The 26,032-nt window shown below is 37.4% G+C and overlaps 1 protein-coding gene and 1 pseudogene across 2 annotated transcripts; one reads left to right on the top strand and one right to left on the bottom strand.

Moving 5' to 3' along the window:
* Positions 1-153: 153 nt before the first annotated feature.
* LOC109045225 lies at positions 154-8,204 on the bottom strand (annotated as a pseudogene).
* Positions 8,205-8,248: 44 nt separating this feature from the next.
* LOC109045218 (multidrug resistance-associated protein 1-like) lies at positions 8,249-26,023 on the top strand. Of its 2 annotated transcripts, XM_042722301.1 has the most exons (32): positions 8,249-8,356; positions 10,292-10,468; positions 10,583-10,708; positions 10,957-11,094; positions 11,866-11,991; positions 12,081-12,142; positions 12,374-12,505; positions 12,580-12,807; positions 13,220-13,397; positions 13,833-13,994; positions 14,103-14,195; positions 14,286-14,489; positions 14,590-14,736; positions 14,945-15,032; positions 15,288-15,357; positions 16,517-16,643; positions 17,958-18,134; positions 18,273-18,440; positions 18,524-18,710; positions 18,902-18,943; positions 19,997-20,045; positions 20,197-20,338; positions 20,443-20,650; positions 21,247-21,557; positions 21,719-21,918; positions 22,010-22,136; positions 22,214-22,342; positions 23,419-23,547; positions 23,689-23,847; positions 24,032-24,198; positions 24,282-24,476; positions 24,611-26,023. In XM_042722301.1, the coding sequence occupies exons 1-32, from the start codon at positions 8,309-8,311 to the stop codon at positions 24,717-24,719; spliced, it is 4,605 nt and encodes a 1,534-aa protein (XP_042578235.1). In that variant the 5' UTR covers positions 8,249-8,308; the 3' UTR covers positions 24,720-26,023. The 2 variants fall into 2 exon arrangements, with proteins under 2 accessions (XP_042578235.1, XP_042578229.1); XM_042722295.1 differs by lacking the exons at positions 18,902-18,943; positions 23,419-23,547; positions 23,689-23,847; ... (1 more) ...; positions 24,282-24,476; positions 24,611-26,023 and having other exon boundaries at positions 8,273-8,356; positions 22,214-22,531.
* Positions 26,024-26,032: the final 9 nt, after the last annotated feature.

The following is a 26,032-nucleotide window of genomic DNA, read 5'->3' as shown; positions in this document are numbered from 1 at the left end:
TTCCATCATGCTCCTGCGTGTTCTTCTAAAGCTCCCACCTCCGCTACGCCTTAATGGGCTGCTGAAAGATAAGTTACTACCACGCAACAAACAAAGAGGAACAAACAAAGAGTTAAGAAACCACACATCTCCAAACATAACCACAGGCAAAACAATGTCTCTGACTCTGTTACTGTACAATGCAATAAGGAGGATGTCAATGAATGAGATTATGGTGTCACATACATTACAGAAAGGGGTTACTGCAGAACAACCTGAGTTTGCTCCTGAGTGAAGACACTTCTCGAATCAGGGCATCATTGGCCTCAGTGGAACCTCAAATGCTCTTCAAGAATCCTTCATACTTGGTCCTTATATTGCTCTGTCTGTTTTCGTTCATCCTGTATCTGAATCATCATTTCCTTTAGTTTCTTGTCTTTCTGACGCATGGCCTTGGCAATAGCTTGTCTCTCCCTGTTACAAAAACATGACTAGTTGGAATGCCTCTGTCTTTACAGCCAAATCCGTCTTAACACTGATGATCTCACCTGCTCTCATGGTCCAGTTGGTCCTCCATTTGTTGTAACTTGGTCTCTAGTGCAGCTACAGAGACCCGTTGTTTGATCTGTCCCTCCATCTCCAGCAGTTTGGCCCTCAGCTCTTTGTTCTGCCTCTCCATTTGCTGCCAGCCACTCTCCATCCTCTGAGCATTGAAGTGTTCGACATGCAGCCTGCCGGTCAGCTGATCCACCTAGTTATAGATGAAAATGATCTGTGGTATCACCTTGAAAGAACACCTTCAGTACAACATACAAGTGGATGAACGGCACATTAATTCAATCACCTCCTGTAGACTTCTTCCCAGTCTCTCATTGAGCGTCTCCGTGTTTGCCTGTTCCTTATCAAGTTCCTCTTTCAAATGTTGAATCTTGGCTTCCAGACAACGCCTCTCATCAGACATGCCAAATCTATCAATGGACAGTCATTGCATATTGTATTTTACGGTTTTAAAATTCCAAACATCCAGTTTTAGTATTGTAACTTTATTCTTCCATTTCGCAGATACTAATTCCCAACTTACTTTCCAAATGAGCCACTTGTCATCTCCCCTGCTATGTCATTTCTCTCTCGCTCAGCCTGTTTGCGAGCTCTCTCTGCTGTAGCCAGTTCCTACAAAGACACTGACAGTTGTATAGCAAGAGATTTAAGCCTGTTAAAATCAACCATTTGGTATCATGTATACCTCCTGTAAGTGCAAGATTTCTGCCTACATGGCTCGGGCCTTTCTCTCAGATTCTCTAGCTTCAGATAGAACCTCCTTGTGGGATGCTCTTGCATCTTCCAGCTCCCTCTGGGAATCTTTCATTTGCGTCTGTCATGGGGAAGACACCTAACATAGATGAAATTTGATAAAGGCTTGGGAAACTCCAAAAGAACTTGAAGGATGGTCCCTCTTGACCTGAGTCTTGCGGAGCTGTTTAATGGCTTCATCCTTCGCCCTGCTGATTGCATCAACTTGGTCTTCAAGGTCCTGCAAATCCCCCTCAAGTTTCTTCTTGGCAGCTGCCAATGAAGTTCTCATTTTCTGCTCATCTTGTAGCTCAGTCTTAAACTCGCGTACCTGTGAGCCAAGTGGGTGAATATTAGAAGAGAAGAACTTTTCTTGCTATTGCTGATTGGACGAAAATGAGGAGTCTACAAGAAGTGTCATGCAGTTTAGGAAGACCTACAAAATCAGACATTGTAATATTGATACACAAAAATAAAATCAAAGAAATCGATCTTTACCTGCTTGAGCAGTTGTTTCCTCTTCTCTTCACTTTGCTCTTCTCTGGCCTGCTGGTCTCTTTGAAATTGGACTTTGAGGGCCTGCATATTCACTTCCTGATGAAGTTTAGCATCCTCTGCAGTCTGTAATTCATCCTCAAGTTCCTCCATCTGAATTGTCATCTCTTCCCCTCGAGCCTCCAATCCACGTTCTCCAGCTCATGGACCTTCCATGACATTTAGCCACATATGTTGGCCACATTTACCAACATTTAGTAATCTAATTTTGGACAACTGCATCTCAAAGTTGGCTATGAACTACTGTCTAAGATTCATGCTACTGTAAAACAAAACTTAAATTTCAAAAACTGATCAGACCTTCCATCTCAGTGCAAAGAGTCTTATTGAGTTTTTCTAACTCTTGTAAGGAACCCTGGGATTCTTTGAGTGCTCGAGTGAAATTGAAGCGAGTCTGAAGGTCAGCATCCTGGGTCTCCACCTTTTTTTGTTCCACATCCTACTTGGCATTACCCAGCGAGCGAAGGTCTCCATTCAAGTCTACAACCTCCTTCTCTAAGGCCTGTTTTGCCTTCTCCAGAATGGCCTCAGCCTGTGTTTCAGGTTCAGTTTAGAAAATCTAAATTTATGTACTTTTAATCATTTAGCAGACTCTTATATCCAAAGATAGTTCTAACTGATTTGGATATCAAACTTTTGTGCAGATTCAGTGGAAAGACTTATTAGGATACAGGTTTCAATGTTTGCTCCAACGATGTAGCCAGTGTTTTCAAAGTTGATTTTAACAAATTTACCCTGAGAAGGAAAAACAGCAAAAGTTTTATACTAATGTTGATTATAATGATAATGAGCAAATATTCAAGACAAAAACAATTAATTGTTAACTCACAAATCTTGAGGAATTATCTTTTTTGATGGTCTTTGCATTGGCAAATGTCTCTAGAATAGGATTGGCCTGCAGGAGCTGCTTCTCTAAACCAGTGGTCTCCAACCCTGCTCCTGGAGAGCTACTGTCCTACAGATTTCAGCTCCAACCCCAATCAAACACGCCTGAAGCAGCTAATCAAGGTCTGTTGGAGCAGGGTTGGAACTGAAGTCTGCAGGACGGTAGCTCTCCAGGAGCAGGGTTGGAGATCCCTGCCCTAAACAAACGGACCAAGGAAATGCCATTCATTGTGATTCAATGCAGTCAAACTATAAACTGAAAGCTCTTCTAATGTACCTTACATATTATAGTTTAGCATATATTACAGCGAAAAACCATTCAGGTATTGGCCATGTTTAATTCATAATTCATGATTGACATGTAAAATAACAAAGACACGGACATCCAAAAATATATGAAAAGAAGCTCAAGTACTCACATATGCTAACTGGGGTCCTTTTTGTTGCTAAATGGGGGTAAATAATGACTTGATTAAAAACAATCCATTACAAAAAGTTAAAACTTAAAAGTGCAGAGTTTGACTCCAGCTTATAAGTTCTGACAGCAATTCTATCAATGATTTTGTATTTGATGTCCTGTGATTCTGTATGACGTTAGTCGGTTTAATGTTAAAATGTTTTAACTCACAGAGCTGGTGTCTCTCTTTCCTTTGTATGATGATGCCACAACTGCAAGGTACTGGGTGGCTTTTTTGGTATTTTCTGTTTTTCCAGCACCCGACTCGCCACTATTAAACATACATTAAAGTGTTCTGCCACACGTCATATAATCATTTGCATAATAATTTACATGTCAGGCTTCTTAGCAAACAGAATGATATTGTGCATATAAATGTGTGGTAATTCTTGCAAATGTATCTGCTGATTATCCTTACTGAATGGTGCCTCACAGACACAGTGGGTTCTTATTTCCTTGGTCAACCTTGGGCTAAATGCTTTACCATTAAAGGACTAGTTTCATTAGAACTTTATTTTTAAAAGGGTCATATGATGTTTCTAAAAAGAACATTATTTTGTGTACTTGGTGTAATGAAATGTGTTAATGCGGTTTAAGGTTCAAAAAACACATTATTTTCCACATACTGTACATTATTGTTTCTCCTCTGTGCCCCGCCTTCTGAATTGCATTGATTTTTACAAAGCTCATTGTTCTGGAAAGTGAGGTGTGCTCTGATTGGCCAGCTATCCAGTGCATTGTGATTGGCCAAATGCCTCAAGTGTGTGACGGAAATGTTATGCCCCACACCATACTGTGATGCGTGTCCTGGTCAGAACACCGGCGCTACAAAACAAAAACAAAACTCATTAAAACCAAGCCATTTGTTGCATCCAGTGGGTACATAATTACTGGTTATAATGACTTATACTGTGTTTTTTGTAACTGTGTTACCGTTGCATCGCGCGGCGTAAACATAAAACCATGTCTGCATTTGTGATCGGAGAAACGACAAACAACAAGCACTACTCTACACCAGTGGTTCTCAATTCCAGTCTTTGCTCCCCCCAGCTCTGCATACTTCACACATCTCTCTTTGTTAAGACACCTGATTCAGATAATCAAGTTTACCTCACTTCGGAACATTCATGCACGGATTTGCACTGTGCAACGTCTTCACACACAGACAAGTGTGACATCATATACCTCGGTAAATAAACAATTTAAATTCACGTCTCGCACACTTCAATGCTTTTTTAATAGAACATATACGTTCACTTCGAACTGGAATCATGGCGGAATATCCTGTGATGTCCACTTCACAGGGTACTTACGTTCGAATAGAACAAAAGTCTGAAGCCATAAGAGAAACGTACAAAATGTGCAGAGCAGGGGGGCACAAGGACTGGAATTGAGAACCGCTGCTCTACACTGCTCAAAACTAGCGTTTGAATCATCAGTAGCAAATCCTTTAAATATGTAAACGTACTTACAGACTGTGAGTCAGACCCGCCGGCATTGTAGTCTTCTCTCCCAGGATCAGGAAACAGTTCTCCATTAAATGTTCTGCACAATAAATATTTGGGTTGAACTGTTTTGGAACAGTGTTGTAAATACAACTTAACCACTGATTTCTAGTTGTGTCCTCTTTTGGAAGGCCAAACAAAGTATTTTCGCTTTCACAATGAAACAGCGTTTCCACGTCATGGCGCCAGCAGCAACAGCGAGATTTAAAGGTTACACCTTCTTTCTTTGTGTGAACATTTGGACGGCGTTATGCAAATCTTCCCACATCGTGACGTAGAGATGTGGGGGCATGTTTAAACGAGGCGTTTTAGGAGGGCGTGGGCGAGTCTTAACTTTTATAAACAATATCTCTTTGGATTTGAAACTTTAGTCTTTGCAACTTTACAGATCTTCTTTATCTACCAAGAGCTTGTAACACTCCAAAGAGAAGGCAAAACTTGAAATTGCATCATGTAACACTCCAAAGTGATGGGAGTATATGGAGTCATAAGAGTATATGGAGCAAATGACTGATCCTCACGCTCTGTGGAGAAAGAAAAATCTGTCTTCGTTTTCTGGTTGCTTGGCCATCTTGAAGTATTTATGTGAGTTATTCTATGATGTAATAAGAAATGTATTTTATCATCTGTCTGTATTAGTACTACTTATGAATGTGCAAACATGTAGCCTTATTTTATATTCTAATCAGACAAACCACAGCCATATCTATGCCACTCATGGACCACTTATTCTCTACAGCTATAAACCTGTTGAAAGGTAATAATAAAGTCCCCATGATCATTCCTTATATGGTGTGTGTCCAGCAAAAGCTTTCTCACACACCACTGACATATTTTGTATTTAAGTACTGGATTTTCATGACAAATTTCCAGGACAATTTACAGTCAGTATGTCCTATACATTTATATTCTTCTTACAAAATATTGTTTACTATTAAATATAATAAAATTACAGATGTGCAAATTACCTATGATCTTTGCAATGTTTCAATAACCCTGAAATTCATAAACAGGCATTTCTTACAAAACATTTCAAGAGTTCCACCTTAAAATATGGCAAATGTGAAAAAAGTTAACACTGGTCAATTAACATTTTACCCAAAATTACATTACAATTAAATTACAGTTATCTAAATAAATAAAATTTAAAAAATTCATATGCAGATGAAGATAAATATAACTCAGTGCTACAAAATATATAGTACTTATGATGCTTTAAATTTAATTACGCTTATAATGTATATACAATATTTAAAGCAAAGCATAGATCTAATACTTACATGCTACGATTAATCTCTTCTTAGTTTTGCAGTGTCTGCATATGCTTAGAACAGTATTCAAAAAAACGAGTGCCTTGGATGATCTTTATTATTTTTCGAGTCTTAATGGTGGGTGGAGCAAGTCATTTGGATCATCCTACAGCCAAATTAATCAAAATATAGCATACAGCCAATGCAAATGATGAGGCTTTTCTAATGAAAGACAGTTTTGTAAAGGTCATTAAAAACTAAATGACTGTCTGTAGCCAATCATTATTTATTATTTCTGTTTCACCTGGCCAGTTTACCTGATAGAGTTTATAACCAATTTATAATGTCAACTTTAAACTTTTGTAAAAAGTCATCAAGCTCAGGTTGATGCTCATTATAAAAGCTTATGATTTAATTTAATGGTTTCCACAGTTTGATTGACCCCTAGTTGTCTAGAATGGCAATCCATTTTAACATTTAATCCTTAAAATGTACTAGTATCTATTTTCATGCTACTAGTGCTTATTTTCGAGCTACTATTATCTATTCATTTAAACATAGTTAAAACAGTACATGTACTTAATCGGTTCAGAATATTTTTGTTCTAAAAGGTTACTAGTAGCTAAAACTTAAATATTAACTTAAATCCTCTTCCAAGTTAAATATTAGACAGCAAATATTAGAAAGATGCCCCAACTGACTCCTCATAACCTACCAATACATAAACAGTGCACAGTTCTAAGAACGTATTTTATCATTCAAATTCAGTATCTTTACAAAAAATAATTTTATTTCAAGCATCGCATCAGACGTTTCCATCACGTTCAACAACTGTTGTGACGTGTTTAACTGAGTGTCATCTTTTCCCTGTTGTGTTAAATACAGGAAAATGACTTATAGCACAGTAACAAACTTTGTAGACAAAATAAAACATACTCAAACCTTTGATTCACTGAAGTGCTCTCACCTGAAGATGATGTAAAAACCTCTCGCTGTTACTAAACAGCTGGGTTTTAACTGTAATTGAGACTGACCCAGCATCTAACCCAAGGACTGGGTAACACAAAAACTACCCAACAATAAAAAAGAATAACCCTCAAAAATCCCCCAGCATTTTTAGAATGTAATGAATAAGTACTAAAAGCTAAAAACGAGTACTAGTTGAAGTAAAAGTGCTAGAACGTTTTAAGGAAACAATGTTAAAACGGCTTGCCATATTGCCGTATGTGACTCCCGTTACGTCAGATCAATCGATGTAGTAGTGGTAGAACGTTTTTTTTAAATTTTGTTCATACTGCTTGCTGTAGTGATGTTAGGTTCTTTTCTTAGAGCCGGCTCTTTTGGCTCAGCGCAGAGAGAAAAGAGGAGGCTGTTCTTTCAACTCCCGGCTCTTAATTTAGATTTTTTGTAGGCCTTTATTTTACCATAACTTTGCAAAAATTAATGGTTTGTGTGTTGAAAACCTTTTCATGTGCAGTGTTTTTTATGAGAATCCTTATAGTTTGCCTAATTTTGTGCATTTATTTTGTTACAAAAACCATTCTTTTGCTTTGTTTTGTTTAATATTTTAATTAAACATTTTTATTTTGCACAAATTAACAACAAAACAGCAAATAATAATCCACAGAACAGAACTAAAACCAAACTCAAGCTTAACAGTATTAAATAAATCCTCAGTGAAAATATTGGCATTCAAAAAAATCAGATGCCCTCAGCTTTCTTCTTTCTGTAATTATCTCATAGACTGTATACAAATATGAACGTATTTGTCTGTCAAACGTCACCCATAGACCAAAATCATTTTTTGAGCCAGGCTTGTAAACGTTTTTTTTCTGCTGTAAACGTGTTGGAACACTGACTTATAGCCACAGTGCATTTTAACATGGAGTGTCTATGGGATTGACTCCCTTTTTGCAACCAGCCTCAAGCGGCCAGTCGATGAATTGCAGCTTTTTATGATGTAAAAACCTCTCCTTATTGGCTTCTAACGAGAGTTTTAACGGTAATTGAGCCGCTCCCATTATCTAACCCAAGGTTTTGGGTAACACCTCTACTGTTTTTACAAAATGGTATGATCCTCAAAATCCCCACATCTGATTGGCCGAATGTATTGAATGACCAATAAAAGCTAAAGTTCGAGTACTAGTGAGGTAAAGTGCGAACGGAAAAAAAAACTGTTAAAACGGCTCTCCTCGATGCGTAGCCGGCTCCCTGATTACACTACAGAGCATCGCTCTCAGTAAGCGCGCCTATTTTGCGCATGACACTCACTAGGCTTGCCATATTGCCGTATGTGACTCCCGTTACGTCAGATCAGTAGATGGAGTTGGTTATGAAACTGTTTTAGTGTAAACCCAGTATACGATAACAGAGCCTTCCTGCGGCGAATGGGTATTGACAGTTTCTGCAGTTTGGACGGTTCTGATCCATTTTGGGTGAGTAAATAAATAGTTCTATCGCCGTAAACTGTGTTTTTCCTACAATATTGTTTTCAACAGATTGTCAAGGTTCACCGTGCTTGTACTATGCAGCATAGAGACACTTGGCTGTGTCTCAAAACACAGCGAGCAGCCTAACTTACCTAACTTAGACATAATTTTAGAGCGTCATAGGCGCATTTGGAGGTGCGTTTTGAGGGTCAGAGCATTTTCAGGCATCAAATGCGCGCCTGAAGAGTTCAGTGCGGGTTGAATGGACCTATAACGCTAAATAATGCTGTCTAGGTAGACAGCTTATCAAGTTTGAGACGCGGCCACTGTTGCTAAGCTAACCGGTTAGCCACACAGCAAACTACCATATGCATAACTCTCTGTGGGCTTTTGATCTTGTAGTGTTGATTTTTGTTTACAACAGTCTAACAGCCGTATCTAAGAGTGATTTATAACACGACCACCTGCTCGATGTGTGTCTTTATCTCAGTGTGAAGCTGAAGAGTTGACTTTGTTACTTCTCTGACTTGTTTTTGTTAAGCAAATTCCTCTAATGCTAAGTAGTTTCCTTTTTAACTAGAGAATTCAGGTAATTATTTGTCATAGTCACAAAGAATTGAGCTTTGTTTATTTGTGTTCCAGTTTATGCAAGGTCTGACAGGTCAGTGGATTAACAGTATTAGTCGTAGCTTGGCAGGTTGAGACAGTTTGTACTGCAGGATCAGAGGACCAAAATATTGAATTATGAATCACTTTGACAGATGACTGTATGCCAAGAAAGTATGTTACTTTTCTCGAATTGCTCCCAGCTTTTATATTTACATTGTTAATATGACTTTGCTTGTCCAATGACACAATGCAATGAAAGATTACCAGATTTGTAAAGTTATTAAAACTGTTTTAAGTCATAGGGATATGTAAAAATGTGAAAATTGAAAAATGTAATGTAAAAAAATTAAAAAAAAAAAAAATTAAAGAACTTGTCCCAGTCATGTATTCCCAATAATAATAATAATATAATAATATGGTAATATAAGTAAATATTTTACATGTTTTTTTTTTTTAACTTGTGTTTTCCCCAATCATTTAGTAAGTTCACTCTTATTTTAATTAAAAATAAAATAAAATTGGTACAAGAAATACTTCCATTTAAATAATATGCCATTATTATCTTTTTTTTAAAAGTCATTTTTATAACCTATTTAAATGTTTAATTTTTTCCCCTTATTAAACTGCTGGGAATTTTAGGGGTATATGTTTCATAGGGTCAGCTTTCATTAAAATATTATGAAGTGTATCTTTTTTGTTTTACTTTCCATTTTTCCCATTGTATTGATTCAGCACATTCAGCAATCTTTTTTGTATTACAGTAATTTAAAATTACAACAAATACTACCATGACATAACTAATTACCAAGTGACACAATATATTATCCTTTGCTTTTATCATATATTTTTTTCATGATTTTCCTTGTTACAGTATTATGAAAAAAGTTTAAATGGTCTTAAAAATAGGCTTAGTTTTCTTTGAGCAAAACATAATTTTCTTTTGGTGATTTCAGGGTGAAATGTGATGTTCTTGACAAGAATCCCATCATTAGTGTCATTACAAATAAAAAAAAAAGTGCATTCCAATGCATTTAGTTTAATATCTCAAATGAAAGCTATTTCATGTCTTGAGAAAGACTTGTTTTTGCCAAGAAGCTTAAGACTCTCTGCTCTGCTCTATTGCGCAGAAAAGATTGCGCTTGAGTTTGGTTCTCTGAAAGAGCCACTCAAGAGTGTTTGTTCCTTGCACACATCATTAGGACTTTGTGTGCTTTACGGGGCAGCTTAGAGCTATGTGTCTACTCCAATTGTTACTTTGTTTCTAAGTTTCGTCCAAAGAATCTCCAGAGACGCAGGGTAAAATGAAATACCCTTTTGTCCTCATGTTTTCAGGATTGGAACCGGACATGGCAAACACACAATCCAGACCTGACACCATGTTTCCAGAACACAGTGTTGGTTTGGATACCCTGCTTCTACCTCTGTCTGTTTGCACCGTTATACATCCTATACCTCAAAAGAAATGACCGTGGATACATATGCATGACCCACCTCAACAGAGCCAAAACAGTGAGTATTAACAAACGGGATTCTGGTACGTTGCTTTTTATGTAGTAGTGTGTTTCCTGATAACTCTGCCAAGGTCAACAGCTGTTTCAAGGTCATGTGACTCTCCTCCAACAGGCTATTGGGTTTACCCTATGGCTTATCTGCTGGGCAGATGTTTTCTACTCTTTCTGGGAAAGAAGCCATGGTGCTACAATAGCCCCAGTCTACCTAGTCAGCCCCACCATGCTTGGCGTTACAATGGTGAGACCTGTTCTTTCACAAAAGGAAGTGCTGAATTAAACTACTTTGCTTGTAAATTACTCTTCGGTTTGCATTGATTTCATATTCAAATTACATGAAAGTATTCCATTTTCCTTACCTCATGGACCAATTCTCCCTGATATATTACTGTCTATAGTTTCAAAAATTGTCTAGTCATGGTCTTTTCTTAGCCTGATGTTTAACAAATTGGAAGTGTTTTGTAATTGGATGTTTTATATGTGTTTTAGTTGCTGGCTACGTTTTTGATCCAGTATGAGCGGAAGAAGGGGGTCCAGTCCTCAGGGGTGATGCTCAATTTTTGGCTGATCACAATAGTGTGCGCTACAGTCACCTTTCGCTCCAAGATCCTGCATGCATTGAATGAGGTAAATATGACAGTTTTTGCAGTTCATGTAATAATATATTCCAAGATCCTGCATGCATTGAATGAGGTAAATATGACAGTTTTTGCAGTTCATGTAATAATATATATATATATATTTATTCCAGTGTGATTCAGATGTCGTCTTGAGTCATATGTGACTAAATTTTTTTTTTTTTGTAGTCTGTATTTTGTATAAAACAGAGCCAATCTATATTCATATGTGATTCCAAATGAGATTTTCTGGGGCAATTCACCTCAGTCTGAAATGGAAGATCACATTTTAAATCGTTTTTTGTCATTCGAAATGTGTCGCTTATAAATTGTCACGCAAATTGGGCAAAACAGCTTTGCCTGAATACACTTATTTTTGTTCACCCTTTCCTCATATAGTGAACTGTGTAATAGCGAATTGTGTATGAGTGAATGAATGAATCAGCAGTTTTAGATGCAGTCAATGCATGAATGTGTAAAATGACTCTGTCGCTCGTGATCTTTCATGTGCCATGTGGGTTTTGCGGCACACCAAATTTACTGTCCCTCGCCACACTGATAGCTACTCTTCAGTTTCTGTAGAAGAAACTTTCTCAGTATTATGTTGACTGTGACATCATTAATATAGCGACCGATATAGTTGTTGAAACCGGGTAAAACAGATAATATTTTATCAATTGAAAAAGGACAGTCAGTTCTAAAGTACAGATTAAAAAAAACTAATCAGGTTTGACTGAAATGTGAGCAAACCCTTAAAGTGTTGTTTGGTCTTTCCTTTCAGCCTGCCAGTGTGAATGTGTTCAAATATACCACTTTCTACATATATTACACCATGCTGCTCATCTCCCTGATCCTGGCCTGCTTCTCCGACAGGCCTCCGCTCTTTTCACAGGCTGTCAGAGACTCGGTTAGTGAACTTTACTTAAAGAAGGTAGAGGTCTGCTTTATTATATGGATGTTGAATTGATGGCCAATAATATGAATGTGTTTGTGCAGAATCCATGTCCAGAGTCGGGAGCTTCATTCCTGTCCAGAATCACTTTCTGGTGGATCACAGGGTGAGCAAAATGAATGACTGCATGTCTAACATTCTTCCTTTTTTTAAAAAAAAAGAAGTTGTATTCTGGCTCATGTAATTTCTTGATCCCATTCGTCCCATCAATTTCTATCTTGTCTCTACTATCTCTATCAAGGAAAAAGTATTGAAGAAGCCATCATTTTGCTAATGATTAAGCCTCTTTTCAGGCTGGGTGTACTTGTTAATGTATGTCCCTTTCTTTTCCTCATAGATTGATGGTGACGGGTTATAAAAGGCCTCTGGAAGAGAAGGATCTGTGGTCGCTCAACACCGAGGATAAGTCTCAAAGAGTGGTGCCACAGCTGGTATGCCGCTGGGACCAAGAATGCAACAAGGTCAAAAGGTCAGAAGCGAGAAGTTTATGGATTTACTACAAAACTGACTAATCCTCTGATTGGGTTATGTTTTTTGTTTTAGGCCAGTAGATAAGACACTCTACTCGCCAAAAAGATCAGCAAGGGAAGAAAAGAAGGATGGACAACCAATTGAAGAGTCAGAGATTTTGCTTACGAAAACCCTTCAAAAAACAGGCGACCCTTCTCTCTTCTGTGCTCTCTGCCGAACCTTTGGACCATATTTTCTAGTCAGCTCCTTGTATAAGATTATTCATGACATCCTGATGTTTGTTGGGCCGGAGATTCTCAGGTATGAATACAGCATCAGAATCAGATATTATTCCCACCTGAGCTGAATTCAGAAGCAGTAGTAAAGTGCAAAGTGTTAAGGGAGAGTGCAAGTGTTCCCTCTGTGTTTTCACAGTCATGTGGTTAGAAATGACTTTAACTCTGTGGGAAGGCCACTCTGTCCAAACAACAGCTGTGCCTCTCAAAAGAGCTTCAGTGAAGAGTTAGTTGTGGCTTGCTGAAAAGTTGTGCCATCAAATTGTGCACCAGACCATTTTCAAATCCTCTCTAAGCCTTTGAAAATAACACCTGAAGTCTCAGCAGTGAGACTTTACCCAGTTTGCTTACTTTTCACTTGAATCCAGAAGAACAGCATTATGCTGTTGGATTGACATTAATTTATACTCATGTGAGTTTGTTCTTTTGTTTCTTAGGCTACTGATCCAGTTTGTGAATGATTCAAGTGCCCCTGATTGGCATGGCTACTTCTATACCACCCTGCTGTTCGTTTGTACCTGCGTGCAAACCCTCATTCTGCAGAAATATTTCCACGTTTGCTTTGTGACCGGCATGAGGTTACGTACAGCCATTGTTGGTGCTGTGTACAGGAAAGTAAGTGGATTCTTGAATCCTAAAATGTCTGCAACAGGGTGTAATATGGTGTTTATGCACACTTGGAGGTTATTTGTTACTTTTTCATATTTAGAGCTCTCAGAGATTCAAGAAACTGCAAAAAATGCATTTGCCAATTTGAATATGCCATACTTTAACTCTCAAAACACAGTTTTAAAAAATGTACTGTGTAATATATTTTAAAATATTTTTTTTTTTTCCTGTGATGGCAAAGCTGTTCTTTTTTTTTAATTTGTTGTCAATTTTATTTTTTTTTTCTGAATATATTTTAAAATATTTTTTTTAATAAAAATATATATATATATATATATATATATATATAATATATATATATATATATATATATATATAAATTACTGACTCCAGTGTTTTAATTGTAGTGTAGGTTTATAATATTTTCCTTCATTTTGTCAAGCCTTAGTCATTACCAATGCTGCCCGGCGAACATCCACTGTCGGAGAGATTGTGAATCTGATGTCTGTAGATGCTCAGCGTTTTATGGACCTCATCACCTATATCAACATGATTTGGTCAGCACCTTTGCAGGTTATCCTGGCCCTTTACTTCCTGTGGCAGGTATGTGCCTACGCGAAGGTGTCATGGCTTGTTTGCTCATTTCATAACACATCACTAATACCTGTTATTATGTATTTGTTCATTTATTTTTTGCTTTTTTGTTATCAGAATCTGGGACCTTCTGTGCTTGCCGGAATTGCTGTGATGGTGCTAATGGTTCCTCTAAATGCAGTCATTGCCATGAAAACTAAAACTTACCAGGTTTTGAAACTCTTTTCCTGCTCAGCAGGTTTATTTGCCTCAGTTTCATTAATTACATCATCTTTGTTAATCTGACACTCTCACCCACAGGTTGCCCAAATGAAAAGCAAGGACAATAGGATCAAGCTTATGAATGAGGTGCTGAACGGCATTAAAGTGCTTAAACTCTACGCATGGGAACTGGCGTTCAAAGACAAAGTGTCTGCCATCCGAGAGAGTGAATTGCGTGTGCTTAAGAAGACTGCTTACCTTGGTGCTGTGTCCACCTTTACTTGGGTCTGCGCACCATTTTTGGTAGGTGGTGCCTTTGAATTCCAGTCCTGCGCAGGCTTTTTCATGATTCTGCCCACTGTTTTTGATGCTACCCTTTGGTTGTCTTGTCTCTTTCACAAAGGTTGCCCTCTCCACGTTCGCAGTATATGTGTTAGTGGATGAACATAATATTCTGGATGCACAGAAGGCATTTGTTTCTCTGGCCTTGTTCAACATCCTGCGTTTCCCTCTTAATATGTTGCCCATGGTCATCAGCAGCATGGTGCAGGTACTACTCTCTTTCTCTCTCTCTTTCTTTCTTTTAAAAAAAACGTTGAATGTGAACCTTGTTATACCTTGGAATATGGTATAAGTTGTCACATCTCAAACGTTTTTGGACCACTTGTGATCGGACCGAAAGGAAAACACAGAAAACCAGGAACTTGTCATCTGATTTTGATTTTTATTATGACTGTGAAATGTATTGCTTCCTTCAGGCCAGTGTGTCTATGAAGCGCCTGCGTGTGTTTCTGTCCCATGAGGAGTTGGATGAAGACAATGTGGAGCGGCCAGCCATCAGTTCATGTGAGTCTAGTGATTCACAAGCAGTTAAAATCTGCAATAAAACAAATGTGCCATGTTCTGTGGCATGCATTTTTTAGTATGCTGTGCATGTTTGACTCACAAAGCACTGCAGTCCCCAAACAGTTTCAACAGACAGACGTAAAACAGCACTGTATGAGAGAGTAGCAGCTGTTCAGTAGATCTGTGGGTTTAAAGGCATCCCGTGTGTTTTGATGTTCACTTAAGAGACTTTATTGTTGTTTCCTGCTCATTCAGCTCCAGACAGCATCAGGATTGTGGAAGGAGCTTTCAGCTGGTCTAAAGACGACTCCCCTACTTTGAAGAGGTAACAATGAATAGCATCTTGTTCAGTGTTATAGAGTACTAGGGATGGGAATTGTATGGAATTTCATGATTTTGATGAACGATTCCATGAACAACCATTTAATTTCTTTTGAAGAAACACCACTCTCCCTCAATATATAGTCAAAACTAAACAAATACAATACTTTTTGATAACACTTTTATTTGAAATACAATGTGTTACAATAAAACTATTTTCCAAATTTGTATCTTTAACTTAATAAACAACCTGTCAGTGAGACTGTTCTAAGTCTTGCAAGTCCTGGAATATAGCATCAATTTGAGCCCTGGAAAGGCACTTTATAAATAAAACTTATTATTAATATTATTATTATTATTATTATTATTATTATTATTATTATTATTATTATTAGTCTAACTAGTCTAACTTAAGACTGATTGTGAATAGGACTATACTGGTTGTAGAATATTTTTTGTTGTTTCATGCAACAGTGACAATGCAAAAGTATATTTATTAGGTAATAATAATTTTTTTTAGTTTTTTTTTTAGTTTAGTTTAATTCTGTTTCTGCCCACATTGGAAAACATTAAAAAACCATTAATAGAATCTCATGACAATCATTTGATTTTTGTGCTTAATAACCGTTATCAAATCCCAACCCTCTCTACTCAACACAAATGTACTTATTATATTCAAGGCATCAAAATGAATTTTAGCATTGACATGAATATTGCGATTACATCGAGCAGAACCAGTGAAACAGGCTACTGAAGACATTACAGGCAAGTACACGTGCATGAACCCCGATACAGAAGAGCATCAATCGCAAGAGGAAATGTAATCTGGTGAATCTCCACTGAAATTAATGAGAGGGGTAATGAAATTTGGGTTGTTGAATTGCTTTCAATCTTAGCTTAATCTCATTTACTTCAAATCATGCATTGAACTGTGTAATTTGACTTGCACTATTGTTCACTGTAAATTCAGTTGTTAATATCAGTACACTCTGAAAGATTTGCACATAATCTTCAATCAACAATGAAGTGAATGAAGAAATCCTAATGAATGAATGTACTCTTTTATACCTTTGACACAATGCCGCCTGTGTCCATATGTTGCTGGAACTGTTTGTTGTTCGATGTATCTGTTCTTGTCTCAGCGTGTCTCTCTCTCTCTTCAGGATTAATGTGTGTATTCCTGAGGGGGCGCTTGTTGCTGTGGTAGGGCATGTGGGTTCAGGGAAATCCTCTCTGCTTTCAGCTTTGCTGGGAGAGATGCAGAAGCAAGAAGGATATGTCTCGATCAAGGTACAGACACAAGCTATGTGCTTTTGCTGTATTTTGTATTTCTTTAGAGCAAGGTTGTCTGAGATTTTGTGTGTGAAAACAGTGGCTCTTGAATTAAGTGCTCTGTTGTATTTGAGTTAAATAGATTATGTATGCACTGGGGCTCAAACATATTTAAGTCCACTAGGGTTTTCTTTTATAATTTAATATTTTGTTATGTATTAAATACAGTGGGTATAGAAAAGATTCACCCCACTTTGAAATAATCACATTTTGTTGCCTAGCAGCCTGAAATAAAGATGGACAGTATTTGATTTATCCAGCTGTATTTACTCAGTGCAACTTATAACATCCAAGTGAAAGGTATAACACCAACATGGCAAAAAAAAAAAAAAAATTCAATGGGGTTTAAGTCTGGGCTCTGACTAGGTCATGCAAGGTCGACCACGGAGTGCTCAGTTTTGCTGTGTTTCGGGTCATTGTCATGTTGGAAAGTAAACCTTCTTCCCATTGACAACTTTCTGGCAGTGGGCAGCAGATTTTCCTCAAGAATTTGAAGGTATTTTTCCTCATCCATTTTTCCTTCTATCCTGACAAGTGCTCCATTCCCTGCTGCAGAGAAACACTCACATAACAGGATAATACCACCCACCTCCATGCTATACTGTAGAAAAAGGATCTTCTCCTAAAAATGACTTGTAAACTCAATCAGGTGTAGTAGATAATCACCTTCTCAATGGCACACAAAGCCATTTGACTTTAAACTGTGATCAGCTGTGGTTATTTTGATTAGCTCGGCATGAAAAGAGCTTTGCTGGAGCATTTCAGTACTTGGTATTGCAGCTGAAGCTTGGATGTTTGCACTGAGTAAACACAGCTGAATAAAACAAAAATGGTGTCCATCTTCATTACAGGCTGCAAAACAAAAAAATTTGATCATTTTAAGGGGGGGGGGGGGGGTTCTTTTCTATACCCATTGTATAATTTACTATTTTATATATATATATATATATATATATATATATATATAAAATATATAAATATTTTTTTATATATATATATATATATATATATAAAATATATAAATATTTTATTTGTTTTGTTTTAATTTTTTATTGTATTTTTATTTGGTTTGTTCCCTTGAGTGGCATTAACTCCACAAGCATCTTGTATGACTGTGAAAGTAAGAACATCTGACTGTCACAAAATCAATGTCCCAAACTGATTTATTTTATTTTGAAAAGCTGTTCATTTCATGTCATAACTTTTCTTTGTTTTGATTTATTAATAACAATGAGGATAAAGAAATACATTGAGTATCTGACTGTTTTTCAGGGCTCCGTGGCTTACGTGCCTCAGCAGGCCTGGATCCAAAACGCCACTCTCAAAGACAACATTTTGTTTGGACGGGATGCAAAAGACAGTTGGTACCAGAAGGTGGTGGAGGCGTGTGCTCTCCTACCAGACCTGGAGATCCTACCTGGAGGAGACTCAACAGAGATTGGGGAGAAGGTAAATAAAGACTTCAGAATGATTCTTACAATTTGTCCTAACCTTGCTGTCACAGGCTGCTTTTAATGCAACAATCTGACATTATTTAAATCTTTATTAGCACACAGTTGAGTTAATCATATGACAATGTAATTTTAGGGCGTTAATCTGTCTGGAGGTCAGAAACAGCGGGTGAGTGTGGCCAGGGCTGTGTACTGCAGCTGTGCAGTGTATCTGCTGGATGACCCGCTCTCTGCCGTGGACGCTCATGTGGGAAAACACATCTTTGAGAAGGTCATCGGACCTCAGGGGTTGCTACAGGGCAGAGTAAGGCCATTTAGCCATGTATTATCCAAATATGTATATACATCTCTTATAGGCATTTCACATCACACATGGAACTCTTTCAGACTCGGGATCTGGTGACGCACGGGCTGAGCTTCCTGCCCCAGGTTGATCTGATCTTGGTGATGGTGGATGGAGAAATCACAGAGATGGGCTCTTACACCGAGCTGCTGGGCAGACAGGGCGCTTTTGCTGAGTTCCTGCATACCTACACCAACACAGAGCAGGAGGAGGTGGAGGAGTCAGTGGCAGGTGAGGCTGGCCTCCTCATATCTGAACTGCTTTCATATAGCCAGTTCCTCTAAATGATTACTAATGTTCATATTGTGTGGGTGATCTTTTTTCCAAATTATTCTGTGTCTAGTGATCTTTTTTTGTGTGTACATCTATGTTTTCATCTCCATTTCTTCTTTTTTGTTGTGTACCCTCTGTTGGCTCTTCAGAGGAGGGAGGGGAGGCAGAGGACGAAAAAGGGAAATCTGAAGGTTTGAGGGTGTAATTGGTCCCCGGGCCATATAAACTGAATAGGCCTGCTTGTACTGCATGTTAGAATAGGGATTATTATCCTGGTCTGAGGCCTGAAATATGTGAGTTTTTTAGTACTTTCCCACTTCATTGCCATTGGACTATAGCTCACAAACCATTCTCCAATTACACATTCTTGCACTGTACTCTGTTTTGATGGAGTAAATGGTACCCCTGTTCACAGTAATAGAATTTGATCTCTTCTCAACTCACTTGAGAGCTTAGCAATGATGTAGCTGGCTGTTACTACATTACTCACATACAACTCTTAAAAAAAATTTCAAGAGTGTAATATTGTGAAATATTATTACAATTTAAAATAAACTAAATATTTTAAAATGTAATTTATTTCTGGGATTACAAAGCTGAATTGACATGATCCTTCAGAAATCATTTTAATATGCCTATTTAGTGCTCAAATAATTTTTTTAAAGTATTCTTAAATAGAAATTTCGAAAGAACAACATTTATTTGAAGGAAAAAAAGATATTTACACATGATGATAATTTAATTTAAGGTATACAGGGAAATGTCTTTGTAATTTGTGCAGGACATTTACAATCTTTTTTTTTTTTTTTTTTTTTTTTTTTTTTTAAATGGAGCACTGTGAATGGCTTCAACCTTTGGCCTTCACCAGTCAGTTCCTCATGAGGTGCTGGGCAGAAACAGTGATTTAATGTCTGCATCTTTCATTTCAGCAGGCCTGAGAGGTGTGGTTGCTTGGAAGCTAATTATGATGGCCTTTTATTGCCATGTTAAATATAGACTGTTTGTACTCAAGTGCAGCCCGCTGTTTTAGTCAATGCTTGATTACATAATTTGTTGCATAATGTTTGTGTTGCGTCCGTGTATTTGAATGTCATGACTTCTAGATAATAATGAGAAAGATTGTCTTCTGTAACTTTGAATAGTTGAAAAAGTCATTGGTACAAGTATGGATGTGGAAAAGCATGAAGCACGCAGGAAGATGTGTGTAATTCTGTCTGATTTAGTATATATTTTCTCATCTATAGAAGCTCCACGGAAAGGACTTGAGAATGGGGGTCCTTCTGCCATGTTGGGGTAAGAGATACCTAATACCTTTTCTGATTTGTTTCTTTGTTCTGAATAAACACTGTGTCTAGACATGTTGCAGAATGATGAATAATTTAAGTCATCTACTAATGACATTTTGACATTATTTACTAGCCTGCTCTATCTCTGTGTCCCGTAGGCAGAGTCTGAACTCTCTTAATACGGCAGGCACAGGTAAAACCCCACAGAAAACTGAACCTAATGATGTTGCGGCTTCAAAGAAGACCAAATCTGCAGATGCTGCCAGACTAACTGAGGCTGACAAGGCCAACACTGGCAGGGTATGAGTCAGCTGTCTCTGTGTCAGGATGTTCCTTTCCATGGTTCCTTTTTCCATTTCCATTTTTTTTTTTTTTTGATTTAGTGAATGTTGTGTGTTATGCAGGTGAAGCTGTCTGTGTTTTGGGAGTACATGAAGGCTATCGGCTTGCCCCTGTCCATCTTCAGTGTCTTTCTGTTCTTCTGTCATCATCTGTCCTCTCTGGGCTCAAACTACTGGCTCAGTCTCTGGACAGATGACCCTGTTATCAACAACACACAGCCCAACAGAGAGATGCGTTTAGGGGTGTATGGAGCCCTTGGAATCTCACAAGGTCAGATTGTTGTGTGTGATTGCTTATATTCACATTTGAAATTCCTGAAAACTGTTTTTAATATGACAACTTTTATATAAATGGAACAAAGTTTTGAGCTGTATGGTCACTGTTGGTTGGAACTTGTAATAAATAATTTTTCATTTTGGTGTGCAAACTTTTTCCTTAATGCCATCAAATCAATAAATACTCAGCTTCCAAAATTCACTTTTAAAAAGTTGTATTTATTTATTTTTTTTTATTTTTTTTTTATATTTTTATGAACTATACCTGCTAATTAATAATGATGATATTTTCTTAGTATTTAACTTTTTAAGGTGAAATAGTATTTTAAAATTAAAATAAACAAATATGTTAAATAATTGTTATGCAATGCATTTTTATCACTTAAAATAATTTTAATGCAATGCATTTTTATGCAATCCAACATCTTTTTTTTTTTTATTAAATGTTTGTCATTAATATATGTCTATTTAGTTCTTTTATATGCATTTTATTATTATTATTATTATTAATTTGCTATTTGTCCAGAAACCATTTTGATATTGAAGCTAGCTTTTAAAGCCTTTTTTCTTTTTTCTTTTTCTCTCTGATAGGCATTGCAGTGTTCTGCTATTCTGTGGCGGTGTCTGTTGGTGGGATCTTAGCCTCCCGCTACCTGCACCAGACGATGCTCTACAACGTCCTGAGATCGCCCATGTCTTTCTTCGAACGCACACCCAGTGGCAATCTGGTCAACCGCTTTGCCAAAGAGACAGACACCATTGACTCGGTCATCCCTAGCATCATAAAAATGTTCATGGGCTCCATGTTTAATGTGCTGGGCTCATGTGCTGTCATCCTCATTGCCACACCGCTGGTAGCCATCATCATCCCGCCGCTGGGCCTGTTCTACTTCTTTGTACAGGTCAGTCAGTTGTTTTACCTTGCGGCTGCATGTTAGGAAAGGCTAGCAACTCTCTAGGCTAAAATACATTTAGATAGAAAATATCTGAGATCTAAAACTTCAATGTAAGTGTAATCATTTGCTGGGTTCTGCTCTAACATTTGTTTTTTCATCTCTGTTAGCGTTTTTATGTGGCCTCTTCTCGGCAGCTGAAACGACTGGAGTCTGTGAGCCGCTCTCCTGTCTACACACACTTCAACGAGACACTGCTGGGCACCAGTGTGATCAGAGCATTTGGAGAACAGCAGCGCTTCATCACAGAGAGTGACGGCAGAGTGGACCACAACCAAAAAGCTTATTTCCCCAGCATTGTAGCCAACCGGTGAGAATTCACAGATCCTCACATGTATAAGTGTTTTGTTTTTTGAAAAGCTGATGATTTATGTATGTCTTTGTGCCTCTGTGTCCTGCAGATGGTTGGCAGTGAGGTTAGAGTTTGTGGGAAACTGTATTGTGACATTTGCAGCACTTTTTGCAGTGATGGCCAGGGACAGTCTGAGTCCAGGTATCATGGGGCTGTCCATCTCTTATGCACTGCAGGTCAGTCTAACTTCTAAAATGATGAGATACAGACCAGATGTCCACTCACGTCCTTACTAGTTCCATATTTCCCACAGGTCACAGCATCTCTGAACTGGCTGGTGCGGATGTCCTCTGAGCTGGAGACTAACATAGTGGCAGTGGAGAAGGTGAAGGAATATGGAGACACAGAGAAAGAGGTCAGTGCACCAGCAGGCAGATTGTGTGTGTTCATTCTGTACTTGTGTGGAGTTCAATCTGTTATTAGCCTTGTTCCCTCTGTTATCTCACACTGTACTAGAGAGATGAGGATAGTTAGCACACAGGGAGGGGTGGGGGACAGTATATGTCAACAAGATGTGGCACTAGTTTCCGGAAAGAATTTGGGTAATTTACTATGATTATTTAGGCATATTGTTTTATTAATTTATGAAAGGAAAATGTATGTGTGAGATCTTGTAACTGGTCTTTTTTTCATTTGGTATACTGACCACTGGTCAAGTGTTTTTGTTGTTGTTGTTGTTTTTTACCATTTCTAATGAACTTTTTTTTTTTCTTCACCTGCGGTGTGACAAATGAATTTTTAAAATGACTACCAAAATGAAAATGATTACATACACTTTATAAATATTAGATTCATTACACTATCATTCAAAAGTTGTGCTCAGTAAGATTTCTTTAAATGTTCATACTTTTATTCAGCAAAGATGCATTTAATCAAAAGGGACATTAAGGACAGTATCACAGTTTCCACACACACACATACACACACACACACACACACACACACACATATACACACACACACACACACACACACACACACACAAATATATATAAAAAAAAAACACACACACACACACAAAAAAAAAAATGTTTTTTTTATTGATTGTTATTTATGTTTGTTTATTGGGAAGTAAGTAAGCATATTAGAATGATTTCTGAAGATCATGTGTGAATGAAGGAGTAATTATGTTGAAAATTCAGCTTTAACATCACGGGAATAAATTACATTTTAACACTGAAGACAGGAGTAATTATGTTGAATTGCTGTTTTAGTTTTATTTTTTTTTTAAATAAATTCATTTTAGTTTTGTATTAAAAATTAAATATATTTTTGATGTTTTAATTGTATTTTTGTTGAAGATAAAGTATATTATTTGACGTTGCAAACAAAATGTAATTTTTATGAAAGTATTTTACTTCATGTTTTTTTGGTTTAAGTGTTGTATTTGTGTTTTTGGTGTTTGAGTTGTATTTGTTGGATTTGAGTGTTTTTTTATGGGTTGAATTGTGTTTTTAGAGGTTGAATGTGGGTTGTGGCTGGCCGACCGCTGGTCATATTGAAATCCACAACTTTGGCTTGAGATACAGAGAAGACTTAGAGCTGGCTATTTCTGATATCTCAGTCAACATTGAGGGAGGAGAAAAGGTGCGTGGAGCCATTACAATATTCAGAATCAGTTCAAGCTTTGACTTCATCAATAAACAATGTTCATTTAGAAATCTGTTCACCTAAAATTTCCTTATAAACATGCAAAGTTAATCATGTATGTATTTGTGTTTTGCTTAGGTGGGAATTGTGGGTAGGACAGGAGCAGGAAAGTCCTCTTTGACACTAGGGCTCTTCCGGATCATCGAGGCAGCTCAAGGAGAGATCCGTATAGATGGAGTCAACGTTGCTGAGCTGGGCCTGCATGAGCTACGATCCAGAATCACAATCATTCCTCAGGCACTGGACACAAATACACTTAAACGTTCATTTCAAGTCGCTCATTTGAGGATATCACTATTAAAGTTTTCAAATCTATGTTTTCCTTTCACAATGATTTAATTTTTTCTGTTGACTTTCCAATGAGAATTGAGCTGTTTTAGTTTTTCTTTAGTATTTCTAAACACCTTTTCCTCTGTCCCAGGATCCAGTGCTGTTCTCTGGTTCCTTGCGTATGAATCTGGACCCCTTTGATGGCTACACTGATGAGGAGGTCTGGAGAGCTCTGGAACTTGCACATCTCAAGAACTTTGTGTCTGGGCTGCCTGACAAACTCAACCATGAGTGTTCAGAGGGAGGAGAGAATCTCAGGTATAAACACCTTCTCAACGATGTTTATTCTTCATTTGACTAAAATCTGATATGTTTCTGACTGGATATATTCTGGGTTTCAGTTTGGGTCAGCGGCAGCTGGTTTGCCTGGCTCGAGCTCTCCTCAGGAAGACCAAGATTCTGGTTTTGGATGAAGCCACTGCAGCTGTAGACCTGGAGACGGACAATCTGATTCAGTCCACTATCCGAACTCAGTTTGAGGACTGCACCGTTCTGACCATCGCACACCGTCTCAACACCATCATGGACTACACAAGGTTAAAGAAACTTTAAAAAGTTATAAATAATAATAAAAAATAAAGACTTAACCAACGCTATATTATAATTGTTATATAATAGTATTTAACATGTTTATGTAGAACTAAATATTTCCTCAATTTTTTCTTGAAAGGGTGCTGGTTCTCGATAAAGGCCAGATGGCAGAATTTGATTCACCGTCCAATTTAATTGCCAAGAAGGGAATTTTCTACAAGATGGCCAAAGACTCAGGTTTGGTCTGATAAGTAGAAGGGCTGAAGAGCCCTCTGTTCATCTGGGACATATCACTGGGTAGAGCCCATGGAGAGTGGACCTTGTGAGACATGGACTCTGAAGGTACCTCTTCTGTGGGCCTGGAGCTCACACACATAGTGTGAACATGACACCACTCCATCCTCAGCTACTGTAGCCTTCCGTTTTCAAACACATTTTAAAGATTTCACTGCAAATGCTGCTTTGAAGGTTGTTTGATGCCAACATTTGGGATGTTTGAAACTAGTTTGATTTCTTCATGGCTGTTTTTGTTGTCTGTTTTCATTTGGAAGAATTCTCACTTTACCACTAAGCCGCACTTTCCTGTTGGGGGTTGATTGTTAGTAATGAAAACAATTGTATTTGTATCATTGCTTCACTAGAAAGAGTAAAGAACAAAGTTTCTCTGTGCATTGTACCACTGATGCAGTGATAAGTTGTAAACTGACCAAACAGCTGCTGGGAAATCCCTCCACGAGCATCAGGTGCTTCATACCAAGCCAAAGTTAATATTTGAAGGTGTCCTCATTATCAAAAAAAACGTCCCTAAAGAGACATATTTGAAAATTCTAGTTTCATTACTAGAAAGCCATTGTTTTCTGTCATTTAATCCTTATTTATAGTTTGTAAAAATCTGTTACAATATTTCTTTTTTTACATAAAATTATATATCATATAAGTTTAACATATTTATTACAACATCTTACCATTCTGTTTTCATTGGTAATGTATTTAGTTGGCATATTTGATTTATGATCTTTGTTTACTATTATTTCTCAGTGATTATTTCACCAAAAATTCTGAATGCACTTATTGGTCTGTATAAAAAGGTCAAACTATGTTATATTTCAGGTTTGGTGGGAGTGATATTATTTTAAAAACAAGTAGGAATTATGCTATATCACTTTAAGGTCAGATACCCAAATCATAGTGGTTGTTTAAAGGACAGTTTGTCAAGTAGATGGCGTACATGCTGAGCTGTGTGCTGTGTGCTTCACTCTGTGTGCTGTATGCCATATATCTGTTGAATGTACGCTTGAGTGCGCCACATTGTTTCATTCATCAGTACCTCCACTCTAGATCATTTAAGCCTTCTGAGGTCAACAGTTTTAAAAAAAAATAACTGACAAAGAAAAAAAAAGTTGAATCTGATTTGTTACATATTTATATGAATTGTATGTAATCATAAATATATTATTTGATATTTGTATACATGCACTAGTTTTAAGTGTGTTTAGTTTCATTAAATCAGGCTGATGTGTACAGGGTAAATATGAATACATTTTTGTAAAGAGCCTTTTGT

This window comes from Cyprinus carpio, chromosome A3 (assembly GCF_018340385.1).
Source record: "Cyprinus carpio isolate SPL01 chromosome A3, ASM1834038v1, whole genome shotgun sequence".
Classification (NCBI taxonomy): Eukaryota; Metazoa; Chordata; class Actinopteri; order Cypriniformes; family Cyprinidae; genus Cyprinus; species Cyprinus carpio.
This window is presented reverse-complemented; position numbering and strand designations above follow the sequence as displayed.

Excerpts from the sequence above, each read along its gene's own strand:
- LOC109045218 (XM_042722301.1), top strand. The coding sequence starts at position 8,309 with ATGGGTATTGACAGTTTCTGCAGTTTGGACGGTTCTGATCCATTTTGG. Across the intron at positions 18,711-18,901 it reads GGTGGAGGAGTCAGTGGCAG|AGGAGGGAGGGGAGGCAGAG; the intron begins GTGAGGCTGGCC and ends TTGGCTCTTCAG. Across the intron at positions 21,558-21,718 it reads TGTTCTACTTCTTTGTACAG|CGTTTTTATGTGGCCTCTTC; the intron begins GTCAGTCAGTTG and ends CATCTCTGTTAG.